Below are 18,164 nucleotides of genomic sequence, written 5' to 3' on the forward strand. Positions count from 1 at the left end.
CACTTGTGCTAACTACTTACTGTTTTCAGACAAACACGTACACACACGTACACACAAAATTCTAACTAAATGGTTTCTTGCGCGTTTTTGCGTTTGAGAACAGTAAATGTTTCAACTGATAATGTGTGTTGTTAAAATGCTGCCAATAACTCATCAATAACTAGTCAATAGCTAATCATAAGGAGCAGGCTGCAATATGATTGGTCTCATTAGAAGACCTGTGCCCCTCCCCCTCCAGAGCCCTTCCCCCCTCCAGAGCTCCTCCCCCCTCCAGAGCCCCTCCCCCCTCCCCCTTCAGGGCCCCTCCCCCTCCAGAGCCCCTCCCCCCTCCCCCCTCGCCCCTCCAGGGCCCTTCCCCCTTCAGAGCTCCTCCCCCCTCCAGAGCCCCTCCCCCTTCCCCTTGAGGGCCCCTCCCCCTCCAGAGCCCCTCCCCCTTCCCCCTCCAGGGCCTCTCCCCCTCCAGAGCCCCCCCCCCCCTCCCCCCTCCCCCTCCAGGGCCCTTCCCCCTCCAGAGCAGAGGAAAATAAACTTATTGAGGCCTCACACACATGACCTGTGACCTGCCAACTACCAGACTCAGGACTAACACACTAGACACACTACACTAACATACAGCAGCAGACTAGACACCCCACCCCACCCTCACCCTCACCACCACCCACCTTCTCCCCCACGCACCCTCACTCTCACCCCCACCCACCCTCACCCTCCTCTCCTCAACCCCACCCACCCTCACCCTCCTCACCCCCACCCACCCTCAGCCTCCTCTCCCCCACCCCTTCCTCACCCTCCTCTCCCCCACCCACCCTCACCCCCACCCCCTCCTCACCCTCCTCTCCCCCACCCACCCTCACCCCCTCCTCACCCCCTCCTCTGCTCTCCTCACCCCCTCCTCTGCTCTCCTCACCCCCTCCCACCCCCAGCTTGATCTACTGGCGGAGGAGCGCCCAGACCAGGCAGGAAGCATCAACAAGCTCTTTATAACTTCACCCCAGAGAAGCAGAGGTGAAATATTACATTAATATGAACCACCATTAATAACCCCTCCACTGGCCCCCACCTCCTCCTCCTCTCCCCACCTCCTTCCCCATCGCTCCCTCTCTCCATCTCTATCTCCCTCCCTCTCTATCTCCCTCCCTCTCTCCCTCTCTCCCTCTCTCTAATCCTATCATGCGGGCAATAAGTGTATGCACCATGAGCACATTTAATTTCTGTGGTTGGTTTTCAGCGAGCCCAGAGGTGAGTCTTAATAAGGATCAATGGCATTTTATCTGGGACAGCACCCACTTCACAGCATGCAAATTACACAGCAACACTTAAAAAAAAGAAATGGATTTAATTAAAAAATGTAGAACCACAGGCTCTGGAAATTCAATTAAAGGATTTATGCAAAGGTTGGCTGGCTTTTTGTGTTGCAGTTCCTGCTTATATAATGAGCTTTTCATATTAAAAATCAATAGGTAATCTGGGCTGGGGGATTGGTTGCTTATGTACATTTTTTGAAATCAATTTGAAAAAGAGTCCATCAGCGTGGTGTCACACAAAGGTGTTCGAGGTAGAGGGGGGGCAGAGGAGTCAGAGGGGGGGCAGAGGAGTCAGAGGTGGAGAGAGAGAGAGGGCCGGGGTGAGCGGTGGGGGTTAGAGAGGGTGGGGTGGGAGGACCGAACAGTAGGGGGGGTGGTAAGAGAGAGATAGGGTTGTTGTGGGAGGAGACGGGGGCAGGTTAAAGGAGACTGTATACCCTGACCCTTCTCCATGGAACTCATCAGACAGGACACCCACTCTGTAGGAGTGAAGAGGAGGAGGAGAGAAGAGGAGAGGGGAGGAGAGAGGAGGAGAGAGAAGAGGAGAGGGGAGGAGAGAGGAGGAGAGAAGAGGAGAGAGGAGGAGAGAGGAGGAGAGAGGAGGAAAGAGGAGGAGAGAGGAGAAGAGTGGAGGAGAGAGGAGGAGAGAGGAGGAGAGAGGAGGAGAGAGGAGGAGAGTGGAGGAGAGGGAGGAGAGAGGAGGAGAGAGGAGGAGAGGGGAGGAGAGAGGAGGAGAGAAGAGGAGAGAGGAGGAGAGAGGAGGAGAGAGGAAGGAGAGAGGAGAGGAAGGAGAGAGGAGGTGTGTCTCCAGATGCAAGTCTGCTGCTGGAGGCCTGCAGGGGTCTGACCTCCAGGTCTGGGTGATTTAGCCCAGCCTTCCCCGGCCTCGACCCAGACACACACATCCTCCGCTGGGGACACCTCCTAATGGCCTCCCTGGGGTGTCTGGACTGGATGGAGAGCTTGGCAAGAGCTAGCTGAAGCACACAAGCATCAGCCAAGCTGGTCCGTGGACGCTACTCTAACAGAACCACTACATCAACATTACCAACGGGAGCCTCTGGTGATGACAGCGCTGGGGCAAACAAACATACAAACACAACACACACACACACACACACCAGAGCCAGACTCCTGAGCGCTGACAATCACACTATAGCACAGTGAGAGAGCTCATCTCTTAACAGGGCCAGCACAGTGAGAGAGCTCATCTCTTAACAGGGCCAGCACAGTGAGAGAGCTCATCTCTTAACAGGGCCAGCACAGCCGCACGATCCACGATAAGCAGATAAAGGAATGGGGAGGGGAGTACCAAGTCAGTGAGAGATTGTCTGGCTGATTAAAATGTCATGGCTCCTTATAGATGCCTTCCTCAGCTCTGCCAAATTGAACCAGCTCCCTCCATCTCAATATGAGAGAGGGAGAGGGAGGGCTAAAAAGAGGGAGATAGAGCAAGAGAGAAAGAGGGAGATAGAGCAAGAGAGAAAGAGGGAGAGAGAGCAAGAGAGAAAGAGGGAGAGAGAGCAAGAGAAAGAGGGAGAGAGAGCAAGAGAGAAAGAGGGAGAGAGAGCAAGAGAGAAAGAGGGAGAGAGAGCAAGAGAGAAAGAGGGAGAGAGAGCAAGAGAGAAAGAGGGAGAGAGAGCAAGATTTAACGAGATGAACAGAAAGAGAGAATGAGACAGGAGTGAGAGAAAGTAAGAGAGTGAAGAGAGAGGAACCTGGGCAGAGAGGAAAAGAGATAGAGAGCTGTACTTCATGACATTCTACTACTCAAATAAGTGAAGATTCATTAACCCTGCTGTTGCATCAAAAACACAAAGCACTCAGGGATTCAGACATGGTGTGTGTGTGTGTGTACATGTATCTACCTACTAACCACAGCAGAGAGGAGAGAGCAGAGGGTTCAGACGGAGCTGGCTCGCCCTGCAGTCTGACACAGGGGCGTCCTGATTGTTCCTGGGTCTGTTAGCATCCCAGAACACTCCACGGATCCCGAAAGCGGACGCAAGCAATTAAAATGATAGCATCTTCACACTGGTCCATGCAGCCAATAACAGCAGTAATATCAGTGTTTTGTGAAAGCCTTCAGGTGAAGCCTGAGCTCACGACCCTTCTCCTAATAGGAGGCTCACTTCCAAGGTCCTTATCAAGCTCCGATTTAAGCAAGAGCAAGTGCTCAGCTCAAGGGTGGTGTGTGTGTGTGTGTGTGTGTGTGTAGGTGCATGTATGTGTGTGTGTGTGTGTAGGTGCGTGTATGTGTGTGTGTGTGTGTGGGTGTGTGTGTAGGTGCGTGTATGTGTGTGTGTGTGTGGGTGGGTGGGTGGGTGCGTGTGCGGTCGTTATCAGACACGGGTATTAACTGCTGTGTCAGCATGCTAGGATTTAATTACTAGCTACCTTTGTCCTTTAATATTTACAAACATCTACAGCGCTTTAATGAACCACATGTAGAAACACATGGCTAATATCTGGGAGGAGCGGATAATTGCTACGGTGCGCTCAGAGGCCCAGAACAGTTCAAACCCCAAAAGGAAGACAGAGAGAAGGGGGTGGAAGGAGGGAGACCCAGGAAGCAGACAGGAGGGTAGAGAGGGATGGGAGAGAGGAGAAGAGAGAGAGGAGGGGGAGAAGAGAGAGATAGGAGAGAGAGAGGAGGGGAGAAGAGAGAGAGGAGAGAGAGAGGAGAGAGAGAGAGAGAGAGAGAGAGAGAGGAGGGGAGAAGAGAGAGATAGGAGAGAGAGAGGAGGAGAGAGAGAGAGAGAGGAGGGGAGAAGAGAGAGATAGGAGAGAGAGAGGAGGGGAGAAGAGAGAGATAGGAGAGAGAGAGGAGGAGAGAAGAGAGAGAGAGGAGGGGAGAAGAGAGAGAGGAGAGAGAGAGGAAGAGAGAAGAGAGAGAGAGAGAGAGAGAGAGAGAGAGAGAGGGGAGGGGAAAGAGAGAGAAAGGACAGAAAGAGGAGGAGAGAGGACCAAGAGGGGCGGTGTGGTTGGTGTGTGTGGGAGAGGTCTCAGCGAGGGCGTGATCAGCCCTTACCATGGACTTGGTGAAGGGGCGTGCCAGGGTGAAAAGCAGGGTCATCATCCACCAGCTGCGATGGATGGACGTGTACATCATGTTCCCAGGGTGCAGTGCGTTGGCAGTGACTCCGTGAGGGGAGAGGCGGCGCTGCAGCTCACAGGAGAACAGGAGGTTGCAGAGCTTGGCCCGGTTGTAGGCCAGCATGGACCAGTAGCGCTCTCGGGGTGGGGACAGCAGACTCAGGTCCAGTTTCCCCCCAGAGCCCAGCAGGTCTGTGAACCTGCAGCACAGCACACAGAGACACACTGAGAACACAAGTGTGTGAGTGTATGTGTGTTAGTGTACGTGTGTGAGTGTATGTGTGTTAGTGTACGTGTCAGTGTGTAAGTAGCAGAAGCATGGTGCAGGCTGAAAACCAATCAAAGTTGTGACATGATGCTCTTTAATTGCCTGCGACAGAGCAGTTAAAGTCCAGATGTTTGACAAGGCCTCTCCAACACGACACCCTCGTTGTGTTATTATGCAGTCAAAAGAACTCCACAAACACACTCCCTCTTTCACCAAGTGTGTGTATGTCTGCGCGTGTATACGTGTAAGTCAGTGAGTGTGTGTGTGCGAGCGCGCTTGTGAACACATTCTACATCTTAATCCAGTCATTAGAAAACAACCAATCAAAACGTCACCTGGTTTCCTTGTTGTGATTTTACAAGCTGCCTGCCGCTTGTTCCTGTCGCCAGCACGCTACATCCCTGCTTCACTAAATTACAACATCTGCAGGCTTTACATTTCATGTGCCGCAACTTCAGAACTGGAAGTAGAAAGTACTGTAGGGATGATGAATCAACGTGGCTGAATGTGGAAATGTACTTTCTGAAGTTAGCTTTAGGTCTGTTAACAAACTGGGCTTCACTCTGAGGACATGTAAATACAAATGACATTTAAAGTTGATAATTGTCATGGCTGTATGAATTACGCAGTTCCACGGTGTGTCAGCAGACAACATGCAAGCAACATCCTACACAGAGGGCCTACAGTCTGCCTGAGGGCCTGGTCTACAGTCTGCCTGAGGGCCTGGCCTACAGTCTGCCTGAGAGCCTGGTCTACAGTCTGCCTGAGGGCCTGGCCTACAGTCTGCCTGAGGGCCTGGTCTACAGTCTGCCTGAGGGCCTGGCCTACAGTCTGCCTGAGGGCCTGGTCTACAGTCTGCCTGAGGGCCTGGCCTACAGTCTGCCTGAGGGCCTGGCCTACAGTCTGCCTGAGGGCCTGAGGGCCTGGCCTACAGTCTGCCTGAGGGCCTGAGGGCCTGGTCTACAGTCTGCCTGAGGGCCTGACCTACAGTCTGCCTGAGGGCCTGGCCTACAGTCTGCCTGAGGGCCTGGCCTACAGTCTGCCTGAGGGCCTGGCCTACAGTCTGCCTGAGGGCCTGAGGGCCTGAGGGCCTGGTCTACAGTCTGCCTGAGGGCCTGGCCTACAGTCTGCCTGAGGGCCTGAGGGCCTGAGGGCCTGGTCTACAGTCTGCCTGAGGGCCTGGCCTACAGTCTGGCTGAGGGCCTGGGGGCCTGGCCTACAGTCTGCCTGAGGGCCTGGTCTACAGTCTGCCTGAGGGCCTGGCCTACAGTCTGCCTGAGGGCCTGGCCTACAGTCTGCCTGAGGGCCTGGCCTACAGTCTGCCTGAGGGCCTGGCCTACAGTCTGCCTGAGGGCCTGAGGGCCTGGCCTACAGTCTGCCTGAGGGCCTGGCCTACAGTCTGCCTGAGGGCCTGGCCTACAGTCTGCCTGAGGGCCTGAGGGCCTGGCCTACAGTCTGCCTGAGGGCCTGGCCTACAGTCTGCCTGAGGGCCTGGCCTACAGTCTGCCTGAGGGCCTGGCCTACAGTCTGCCTGAGGGCCTGAGGGCCTGGCCTACAGTCTGGCTGGGCACTAATGGAGCTCTGACCTCCACAAACACACAGACGTTCTCTGAAGCAGTAAGCGGCTCATGGGGTATTATATGCATCCAGGTCAGAGGTCAGAGAGACAGCATGGAAGGGCAGTCTGTCAGGATAAACACAATGTGGCAACATCAGTCGGATCACTACAGGTCTGGAATAAGGCAGCAAAATAGAAGATGTAATATGAGATATTCTCCCTGGCCGGCCTCTAAGCTCTCTTTGAAGGGGTTAGGGTGATTAAGGAGGAGGACTGGGGGGGGGGGGGGCTGCAGAAGCATATCATGACCACAACTTGAGGTCTGGTCATGTCCCATCTCAACCAGTCCACCATAACAGGCAGCTTTCACATCAATCAAAGTACGTTTGAACATGGTATAACACAAAGTCAGTGTTTTTCCTTGGCAACATTTGAAAGCTGTCCTGCTTCTTCCATGATACAGGGTCAAAGGGCATATGCATAGTATCCACAGCAGGCCTGTGTGATCTGCTAGAAGAACTCTGCCTACACTCTCCTCACATCTGCTCGGGCTTAATCAATCACTCTGATCCTGGGCGCGGCACAGACAACTGGACAGCCAATCAATGCCTTTTAAACAGACACACACACACAAACACACCGTTCCTCTGACACACACCCACACACACGCTCTACCTCTGATACAAGGTCCAGGACTGGGACCTCACTATCCACACACACACACACACACGCTCTACCTCTGACACAAGGTCCAGGACTGGGACCTCACTATCCACACACACACACTCACACACACACACACACCTACTGTACACACACCAGACTACTGTATGAGAAATCGACAGAAAGAAAAGGAGAAAGACAGACACACAGAGAGAGGCTGTGTGTGCATGGGAGAGAGAGAGACAGAGAGACAGAGAGAGAGAGACAGAGAGAGAGAGAGAGAGAGACAGAGAGAGAGAGACAGAGAGAGAGAGAGAGAGAGAGAGAGAGAGAGAGACAGAGAGACAGAGAGAGAGAGAGAGAGAGAGAGAGAGAGAGACAGAGAGAGACAGAGAGAGACAGAGAGAGAGAGAGAGAGAGAGAGAGACAGAGAGACAGAGAGACAGAGAGAGGCTGCCACAGGGTCAGAGACAGAGGAAAAGCTACTTGATGAAAGGAGATGTGTGTTGAGAAGTCCATCCATCATGTTGATGATGTGTTTAATACACACTGACAGCTTATGAAGAGAACGAGAGCTTTCAGGGCCAGAGGCTGTCATGTCTGACAATCTGCAGAGCACGGCTCTATAGTCGGGGGGGGGGGGGGCTACTGGTCTGGGTTACACAGGGATGAAGCTAATAAAGGGTGAGGCCGAGGGCAGGGGTAAGAGTTATAGTGGTGGGTTAAAGTAGCTATGGGTGTAGTGTAGAGAGGGTGAGTCAGGGTGGAGGGTAGAGAGGGTGGAGGGTAGAGAGGGTGGAGGGTAGAGAGGATGGAGGGTAGAGAGGGTGAGTCAGGGTGGAGGGTAGATAGAGAGGGTGGAGGGTAGAGAGGATGGAGGGTAGAGAGGGTGGAGGGTAGAGAGGGTGGAGGGTAGAGAGGGTGGAGGGTAGAGAGGGTGGAGGGTAGAGAGGATGGAGGGTAGAGAGGGTGGAGGGTAGAGAGGATGGAGGGTAGAGAGGGTGGAGGGTAGAGAGGGTGAGTCAGGGTGGAGGGTAGAGAGGGTGGAGGGTAGAGAGGGTGGAGGGTAGAGAGGGTGGAGGGTAGAGAGGGTGAGTCAGGGTGGAGGGTAGAGAGGGTGGAGGGTAGAGAGGGTGGAGGGTAGAGAGGGTGGAGGGTAGAGAGGGTGGAGGGTACTAACCTGTGAGACTCTGAGGAGACCACCACCACACGGGCAGGGGCTGAGCGTCTAAGCACTTCCTGTAGGCATTGGACCAGCAGGAAGTGACCTAGGTGGCATATCTGGAAGGTGGACTCCAGGCCGTCCTCAGTCAGGCGCCAGGGCTGAGTGCACACTGCTGCGTTACACACCAGGATGTGTAATGACCTGCGGAGACCAGAGGGACACACACGACCAGGTGAACTTATAGACCAGAGGGACAGGACCAGGTGAACTGATAGTACAGCAGCACACACACAATGAGAGGAACACTGTCCCTAATAATACATCCCTTATGAAGCATGTGTTAAAGCACACTTTAACACACACACTCATTCACACGTGTGTGCTTGGCGGTGACAGCCCCGCTCTAGCGAGCTTGAACCCGGGCACTAACACAGCCCAACAATCCAAACACACCCCACCAATTTTTAATTTCTTCCATTAGAATTAATTATGAGGCCGAAGGCAATTTGTGTACCCTGTGTTTCAGCCTGCCTACTGGATTAATTAAAACCTGGATTCTGGAACATTGACGTGTGAATGGTTGTGCCTTGCTGTAATGAGGCCGTTCCAGAGGGGTGTGGAGGACGTTCTCCTTCAGGCCTCCAGACACGCTGGCTTTATTAGAGACAGCACGAGTCAATCACACCAACAGCATCACTGAGTGCTGACATCAGCACATTGTTAACACAGCAGAGTCACTGCTTCTCCCACAGCATCAAAAAACATTTGACCTTCTCAAGCTAGACCTGTAGACCCTGGTTCTAGACCTGTAGACCCTGGTTCTAGACCTGCAGACCCTGGTTCTAGACCTGCAGACCCTGGTTCTAGACCTGCAGACCCTGGTTCTAGACCTATAGACCCTGGTTCTAGACCTGTAGACCCTGGTTCCAGAGCAACTCACCATGGTTCTAGATCTCATGTAGACCCTGATGTTAGAACTTCGGAAAAACTTTAGTTGTAGACCTCCTGAGAACCCTGGTTGTAGACCTCCACTAAAGTCAAATTCTAGAATTTGAGACCATGGTTGTAGACCTGTATTACTAGCTCTACACATTTTCTTTCCTCCATTTTATGATTTGATAATGATGTTAATTTCCGGCAAAGCCCGACTCATCTCAGGGACATCTCAGTGCTTGTCTGTGTGTGTATCATGTAGTGTTAGGGCTTTGATATGACAGGATGTGATATACCCTAGGGGGAGGGGCTGTAAAGGGCAGTTGAAATAAAGGCATGGTGCTTGACACTCGTCAGAAATCTCTCTGTGTTTATTTGTTAAGTTAGAATCACTTAACTCCACATATTACTGGTGTCCGTATGTTACACAGTCTGGATATCAATGATGCCAAACTGTGTGTTGAACCCTGGAAGTCTTTAGCTTTACCAGCATTCTTTCTACCTTTGTACAGAACTGCTTTGTATTTGGAATTATCAATGTAGGGATTTCAGATCAGACTATTAAGAAGGAATCAGGGTCATTCAGCAAGACCTACAGTCACCAAAACCTTTATAAGAAAGGAGAGGAGAGGAGCAAGAGAGAGGAGGAGAGGAGAGGAGCAAGAGAGAGGAGGAGAGGAGAAGAGCAAGAGAGAGGAGGAGAGGAGGGAGAAAAGGAGCAATGGGGGAGGAGAAGGGGAAAGAAGAGAGAAGCAGAAGTGAGAGGAGAGGAGAAAAACAGGGAACGGGAAAGTGTGCGTGCATGAGAGTGTGTGTGTGTGTGTGTGTGTGAGTGTGTGTGTGTGTGAGTGTGTATGCGTGAGCTGCCTAAGGACATGCATGCTGTTACAGAGTGGTGGGAGACTCCCAGAACCATTCACAGCTCACAGCCCCCCCACTCTGTTCTGCTCTGCTCACGTTCTGATGAGAATGAATGTACTTTGATATTCCCCTAGGGGGAGGGGAGGGGAGGGGAGGGGAGGGGAGGGGGAGGGGAGGGGAGGGGAGGGGGAGGGGGGGGGAGGGGAGGGGGGGGGAGGGGAGGGGGGGGGGAGGGGAGGGGAGGGGAGGGGAGGGGAGGGGGAGGGGAGGGGAGGGGAGGGGAGGGGAGGGGAGGGGAGGGGAGGGGAGGGGAGGGGAGGGGGAGGGGGTGGAGGGGGGAGGAAAGGAGGGAAGTAAAGAGATGAGGAAGGGAGTGGGGGGCAGAAAGGAAGGGAAGGAAGGAAGGAAGGAAGGAAGGAAGGAAGGAAGGAAGGAAGGAAGGAAGGAAGGAAGGAAGGAAGGAAGGAAGGAAGGAAGGAAGGAAGGAAGGAAGGAAGGAAGGGAAAGAGGTGGGGTTCACAGGGGAACAGGTGTCCCAAAGAAGTTGGACTGAAGAGGTATGCAGGAGGGTGGAGGACTGGAGGGGTGAGAGTGGTGGCGGATGTGGATGGAGGGTGATAAGGGGTGAGGGAGGGAGGAACCAGGAGGTTTGGCTGCAGCCCAAGCCACATGGCCTGGATGGTCGTATGCTGCCCCAAGGTTGCCAGCGGCAACGACTGTCCTGCAACCCCCAAGGGAGAACACACCCCGCACAGATGCACAAACACACACAGGAAAACAGATTCCTATTCCCAGTAAAAGAAGAAAGCCCAGACGACAGCAGCAGAATGACACCAGAAATGCTGACCAAAACAAAACAAGGGTTACCAAGTTAGTCACAGAGCAAAGTCAAGAACACAAACATACACACACCCTTTCCTTGGCCCTCTGGCTCCATATGGTATCCATGGTGACCTGGGGTTGGGATGTGCAGCATGTGCTGCTGTGAGGAAGACTTCCTTCTCTTTATGGGGAACTCACACTTTCCTCTGACCCTCCCGTGAATGCATATGCATGACATTGAAAAGCGCAATTTGCCATTTCCCACGACAGGCAGTCTGAGCTTTTACCTCAGTGCGCCAGATTTGTACATACCTCGCCATGCTTTTACGCGCACGTTGCGAAACAAACACGCCTGAAGTGGGCGCAAAAGCGTTAGTACATGAGACCCTCTGTCTCTAAAACAGAGTAGATTCAAGCAGAGCAGGTTTCAATAGAGTACAGTAGATCATAGTAGAGTCCTCATCAAGCTCATGAATGCTGCAAATGTTTTTTGTAATTTTTATTTTGTGAAAATATTTTTGCAACCTCCCCCCCCCCCCCCAAAAAAGCAATTATTTTTTCAACCTTTCAAAACATTTTGCAAAATATTATTTCAACCTTTTGGAAGTATTTGTAGAAAATATTTTTGAAAATATTTTTTCAACCTTTCAAATAATTTTGAAGACAAAAAAAAGGTTATATATTAATAATATTATTTTCAAGTGTGTATGTAAAGAACCTAGCTTGAAAATGTAAGAAATAGAAAGTACAGATATTTGTACTTTGTTACTTCCTTTCTCAGGTGGTTCCCTTGTGGAGGGCTTATCACTGCAGGACGGACTGAGCTGATGTAGTTAGTGTGGGCCGGATAACCTCCAGAGTGACAGGGAGATCAGAGTTTTTGATTGGATAACCCGGTGGGAAGGCTGTGTGATGGACCTGGGTTCAGAGGTCGCAGGGCAGGTTTGGACCACAGAGAAATAGATAGGCCAGATGTAAAAGAGATGTAAAAAAAGTAATAAAGGCGGGAGTGAGAGAAAGAGCATGGTGGAACGTATGAGGATTCTAAGCCCCCTGACTGACAGGGGCCCCAACAAATTGAAAAACGAATAGAAATGATAAACGTTTTTCACAATTTTTCAAAAATTCCTGGCAGGGCCCCTGAGAAAGAGAGACAGAAGAGGGCATTAACTTACAGGTTTTTAGCCTTGAAGGAATCCGAGAACTCCCGAACACTGCGGAAAGAAGCCAGGTCCAGCATCATAGCTTCTACTCGGGCCTTGTGCTGGATGAAGACAAACACAAATAGAATACAGTACATTTGAGTCATTATGTCTGTCTACTTGTCTGTCTGTCTGTCTGTCTGCCTGTCGATCTACCTGTCTACTTGTCTGCCTGTCTGTCTGCCTACGCACCAGTCCTGTCTGTGCATGAGCAGCCAAGAGATGTGTTCATGGTTCTGTATAAATACTCTCAAGAGTGTCTATTTATGAGTCCAGTGCTCCCATCTACCTGTCTACCAAGGTGTGTGTGTGAGAGAGTGTGTGTGTGTGTGTGTGTGTGTGTGTGTGAGAGTGTGTGTGTGTGTGTGTGTGTGTGTGAGAGAGAGTGTGTGTGTGTGTGTTCAGCCCCTCACACACCATATGTTGGTAGACAGACAGAGGAATGGAGAGGAGCAGGGAAGATAAATGACTGAAGGCATAGCTGATCATCCTCGGCCAGCTACACTGACATATTCACTCTTGTTCATCATCATCTTTGTGATGAGAGCAGAGAACCAGGGCAGATGACCCCAAATGACTTGTATTGGTTAATACGGCTGTTATACTGTTTCAAACAGCTTCATATAGTTTGATAAAGATTAACACTTCTTTACAAGCTTAATACGGCTTCATAGGGGTTTGTATAACTAACCCTAACCCTTTCCAGATTCAACCAGGGGGACATTGAGCAGTCAGGGGTTAACAAGCTTCTACAGATGTTTAAGTGACTTCAGGATGGTTTTACTACCCTAGAGAGTATTTACACACACACACACACACACACAAACAGTTGTGACTCAAGGGTAAAACCACAGCACTGTGTCTTATTAATGTCTGAATTGCTCCTGAGGCTCTTTTCCAGGGTTATATGGCAGCTATTACCAGCTGTAAAGAGGGTGATTATGTGCTTATCATATACATAATTATAGACATATTATAGGTGCTTTACATGATCTGCACACATATACACACACTGAAACACACACTAACGCATACACATAGGGACACAGTATTGACATGCAGTCTTGGAACTGCCTGCCTGCCTGCCTGCCTGCCTGCCTGCCTGCCTGCCTGCCTGCCTGCCTGCCTGCCTGCCTGCCTGCCTGCCTGCCTGCCTGCCTGCCTGCCTGCCTGCCTGCCTGCCTGCCTGCCTGCCTGCCTGCCTGCCTGCCTGCCTGCCTGCCTGCCTGCCTGCCTGCCTGCCTGCCTGCCTGCCTGCCTGCCTGCCTGCCTGCCTGCCTGCCTGCCTGCCTGCCTGCCTGCCTGCCTGCCTGCCTGCCTGCCTGCCTGCCTGCCTGCCTGCCTGCCTGCCTGCCTGCCTGCCTGCCTGCCTGCCTGCCTGCCTGCCTGCCTGCCTGCCTGCCTGCCTGCCTGCCTGCCTGCCTGCCTGCCTGCCTGCCTGCCTGCCTGCCTGCCTGCCTGCCTGCCTGCCTGCCTGCCTGCCTGCCTGCCTGCCTGCCTGCCTGCCTGCCTGCCTGCCTGCCTGCCTGCCTGCCTGCCTGCCTGCCTGCCTGCCTGCCTGCCTGCCTGCCTGCCTGCCTGCCTGCCTGCCTGCCTGCCTGCCTGCCTGCCTGCCTGCCTGCCTGCCTGCCTGCCTGCCTGCCTGCCTGCCTGCCTGCCTGCCTGCCTGCCTGCCTGCCTGCCTGCCTGCCTGCCTGCCTGCCTGCCTGCCTGCCTGCCTGCCTGCCTGCCTGCCTGCCTGCCTGCCTGCCTGCCTGCCTGCCTGCCTGCCTGCCTGCCTGCCTGCCTGCCTGTCCTGCCTGCCTCTGTCCATCTATCTTCTGTCTATCTTCAGATTGAAGTCTCGTGAAGATATAAAGTTTATTGCCTGGAAAGAGGAGAGGAAAGCATGTAAAAGGCATTAAAGCAATGGAGGTGAACAATTAGACAGATGGCCGGGGGTTTGGTAAGTAGAGAAGCGGAGAGGGAGAACGGCATGGACGCAATCGTTCAGGAATTTTACGAGGAGCCTGACAAGTCGTGGTGTCTTCAAGGGCGAGGAGGAGGCACAGCCCTCGGAGTCTCTGAACTGTGGGTGAATGCTGATGGTGCAGTTAGTGCTCCCCCTTCCCTCCTCTCCAGTCTACAGACCTACTGCACTGTCACCTCCTCTCCAGTCTACAGACCTACTGCACTGTCACCTCCTCTCCAGTCTACAGACCTACTGCACTGTCACCTCCTCTCCAGTCTACAGACCTACTGCACTGTCACCTCCTCTCCAGTCTACAGACCTACTGCACTGTCACCTCCCCTCCAGTCTACAGACCTATTGCACTGTCACCTCCTCTCCAGTCTACAGACCTACTGCACTGTCACCTCCCCTCCAGTCTACAGACCTACTGCACTGTCACCTCCCCTCCAGTCTACAGACCTACTGCACTGTCACCTCCTCTCCAGTCTACAGACCTACTGCACTGTCACCTCCTCTCCAGTCTACAGACCTACTGCACTGTCACCTCCTCTCCAGTCTACAGACCTACTGCACTGTCACCTCCTCTCCAGTCTACAGACCTACTGCACTGTCACCTCCTCTCCAGTCTACAGACCTACTGCACTGTCACCTCCCCTCCAGTCTACAGACCTACTGCACTGTCACCTCCCCTCCAGTCTACAGACCTACTGCACTGTCACCTCCTCTCCAGTCTACAGACCCAAAGCACAGCATTGAAACCTAACCCAATCTCTTTAAAGTATAATTTTTTTTAATGTTTCTGTAACCCCCTTTTAGGTCAAAAACAAAGAAGAGAGAGGGGAGATTCTACAGGGGAAGTCAGAGAGGATGAGAGATGATATAATACAATTATTCCAGTGGCCATCCAATCAAAGGAAGAGCTATCGGAGGAGGTGAGAGTCGTCCAGTTCAATAAGACAGTGGACCCCTCCACTGACCCCTTCCACACACACACACACACACACACACACACACACACACACACACACACACACACACACACACACACACACACACACACAGCTGACTCCTGACCCCTAATGGAAGCAGAGGAGCAGAACCACCAGATAATACAGTCTTAATGCTCCCCCCCTCGTTTAGGAGTCCTACCCCACCCATCACCCCCATCTCTCGCCACACTCCACCTCCACACACTCCACCTCCACACTCCACCTCCACACACTCCACCTCCACACACTCCACCTCCACACTCCACCTCCACACTCCACCTCCACACTCCACCTCCACACTCCACCTCCACACTCCACCTCCACACACTCCACCTCCACACTCCACCTCCACACACTCCACCTCCACACTCCACCTCCACACACTCCACCTCCACACTCCACCTCCACACACTCCACATCCACACACTCCACCTCCACACACTCCACCTCCACACACTCCACCTCCACACACTCCACCTCCACACTCCACCTCCACACACTCCACCTCCACACTCCACCTCCACACACTCCACCTCCACACACTCCACCTCCACACTCCACCTCCACACTCCACCTCCACACTCCACCTCCACACACTCCACCTCCACACTCCACCTCCACACTCCACCTCCACACACTCCACCTTCACACACTCCACCATCACACTCCACCTCCACACTCCACCTCCACACACTCCACCTCCACACACTCCACCTCCACACTCCACCTCCACACTCCACCTCCACACACTCCACATCCACACACTCCACCTCCACACTCCACCTCCACACTCCACCTCCACACTCCACCTCCACACACTCCACCTCCACACTCCACCTCCACACACTCCACCTCCACACACTCCACCTCCACACACTCCACCTCCACACACTCCACCTCCACACTCCACCTCCACACACTCCACCTCCACACTCCACCTCCACACACTCCACCTCCACACACTCCACCTCCACACTCCACCTCCACACTCCACCTCCACACTCCACCTCCACACTCCACCTCCACACACTCCACATCCACACACTCCACCTCCACACTCCACCTCCACACTCCACCTCCACACTCCACCTCCACACACTCCACCTCCACACACTCCACCTCCACACTCCACCTCCACACTCCACCTCCACACTCCACCTTCACACATCTCCACCTCCACACTCCACCTCCACACTCCACATCCACACACTCCACATCCACACACTCCACCTCCACACTCCACCTCCACACTCCACCTCCACACTCCACCTCCACACTCCACCTCCACACTCCACCTCCACACTCCACCTCCACACACTCCACCTCCACACTCCACCTCCACACTCCACCTCCACACTCCACCTTCACACACTCCACCTCCACACTCCACCTCCACACTCCACCTCCACACTCCACCTTCACACACTCCACCTCCACACTCCACCTCCACACTCCACTTCCACACACTCCACCTCCACACTCCACCTCCACACTCCACCCCCACACACTCCACCTGTTACTGTATATTGTTACTGTTATAGTTTCGTTGCTGTATATTGTTACTGTTATAGTTTCTGTTACTGTATATTGTTACTGTTATAGTTTCTGTTACTGTATATTGTTACTGTTATTCGTATAGTATAACCGAGTTCTTTCCCCTGGAACAGGTTTTATGTTCCAACCAAGGGGGGCTGTCGCTGTCTTGGTGTGTGGGGCTGCATCAAATACCCCTTTTTGCTCTGTTAAATTGCTGCACTAGTCCACACATGACCAGTGGGGATCTCATTCTATTATGACTGTAACTGTTAGCTGCTCCTGGCATTCTCTAATCCCTGCTCTCCTCTCTCTGCCCCCCCCCCCCCCCACACACATCCCCTGTGGTGTGGCGGGTTTGAGCTGTCAGGACCTGCCTGGTCGTCGGTCTACCAACGCTGGACCAAGTCGTCAACCGGAATCTAGTCTCCAAGTCTCCAAGCGAGTTTCCCGGTCCCATCCAACGTCTATAAAGTGTTTCAAAACCCATTGACACTGTATGACTATGTTTAGCCTGTGTTCTGCTCCTCTCTCTCACCAACCGTCTCTGGAGGAGGGGATCCCTCTCTGAATTGCTACTCCCAAGGTTTCTTCCATTTTTTCTCCCATTTGTAGTTTTTCTGGAGTTTTTCCTTGTCTTCCTTGAGGGTTTAAGTGGCTTGAGGGGCAGTTCTATGGGTGTATGTGAAGCCCTCTGTGACAAGCTTGCGTATATGAAAAGGGCTATACAAATACATTTGATTTGATTTTGATTTGAGTGTGGAAGTGGAGTGTGGAGGTGGAGTGTGGTGGTGGAGTGTGTGGAGGTGGAGTGTGGAGGTGGAGTGTGTGGAGGTGGAGTGTGGAGGTGGAGTGTGTGGTGGTGGAGTGTGGAGGTGGAGTGTGATGGTGGAGTGTGTGAAGGTGGAGTGTGGAGGTGGAGTGTGTGGTGGTGGAGTGTGGAGGTGGAGTGTGGAGGTGGAGTGTGGAGGTGGAGTGTGTGATGGTGGGAGTGTGTGATGGTGGAGTGTGTGAAGGTGGAGTGTGGAGGTGGAGTGTGGAGGTGGAGTGTGTGGTGGTGGAGTGTGTGAAGGTGGAGTGTGGAGGTGGAGTGTGTGGTGGTGGAGTGTGTGATGGTGGAGTGTGTGAAGGTGGAGTGTGGAGGTGGAGTGTGTGGTGGTGGAGAGTGTGGTGGTGGAGTGTGGAGGTGGAGTGTGTGATGGTGGAGTGTGTGAAGGTGGAGTGTGGAGGTGGAGGTGGAGTGTGTGATGGTGGAGTGTGTGAAGGTGGAGTGTGGAGTGGAGAGTGTGAGGTGAGGTGAGTGGGAGTGTGAATGGTGGAGTGTGTGAAGGCTGGAGTGCCCTGAAGGTGGAGTGTGATGGTGAGAGGGACAGTGTATTGCTGGGTGAAAGTGAGTGTGCATGGAAAATCATGAGCTGAAAAGGGCACCTTATAAAAGCAATTAGAGAGATGACTTCAACACCCCCCACACACACACTCTCTCACACAGACACACATGTAATGTCACACACACACACACACGAGAGCAGAAACCGTCATGACCTTGTCTGACCAGGCTCCACTAAAATGCTCAGCAGCTTCTAAGAGTGTATTTGATCATGCATACTGAGGTGAAGAACAGAGTCAAGGCTGAGGTGAAGAACAGAGTCAGGGCTGAGGGTGAAGAACAGAGTCAGGGCTGAGGTGAAGAACAGAGTCAGGGCTGAGGTGAGAGAACAGAGTCAGGGCTGAGGTGAAGAACAGAGTCAGGGCTGAGGTGAAGAACAGAGTCAGGGCTGAGGTGAAGAACAGAGTCAGGGCTGAGGTGAAGAACAGAGTC

General features: G+C 53.0%; 1 protein-coding gene across 1 annotated transcript in view; it reads right to left on the reverse strand.

Moving 5' to 3' along the window:
• wwox (WW domain containing oxidoreductase) overlaps nt 1-18,164 on the reverse strand; it is an 81,817-nt gene that overhangs the window by 39,081 nt on the left and 24,572 nt on the right. Inside the window, exons 6-8 of the mRNA XM_084672414.1 lie at nt 11,846-11,934; nt 8,070-8,255; nt 4,336-4,600 (exon numbers count right to left, since the gene is read on the reverse strand). Coding sequence (XP_084528540.1) covers nt 4,336-4,600; nt 8,070-8,255; nt 11,846-11,934 — 540 coding nt within the window. The remainder of the gene's footprint in view (nt 1-4,335; nt 4,601-8,069; nt 8,256-11,845; nt 11,935-18,164) is intronic.

The sequence above is a fragment of the Hypomesus nipponensis genome, chromosome 14 (assembly GCF_054491055.1).
Source record: "Hypomesus nipponensis isolate SF chromosome 14, ASM5449105v1, whole genome shotgun sequence".
Taxonomy (NCBI): Eukaryota; Metazoa; Chordata; class Actinopteri; order Osmeriformes; family Osmeridae; genus Hypomesus; species Hypomesus nipponensis.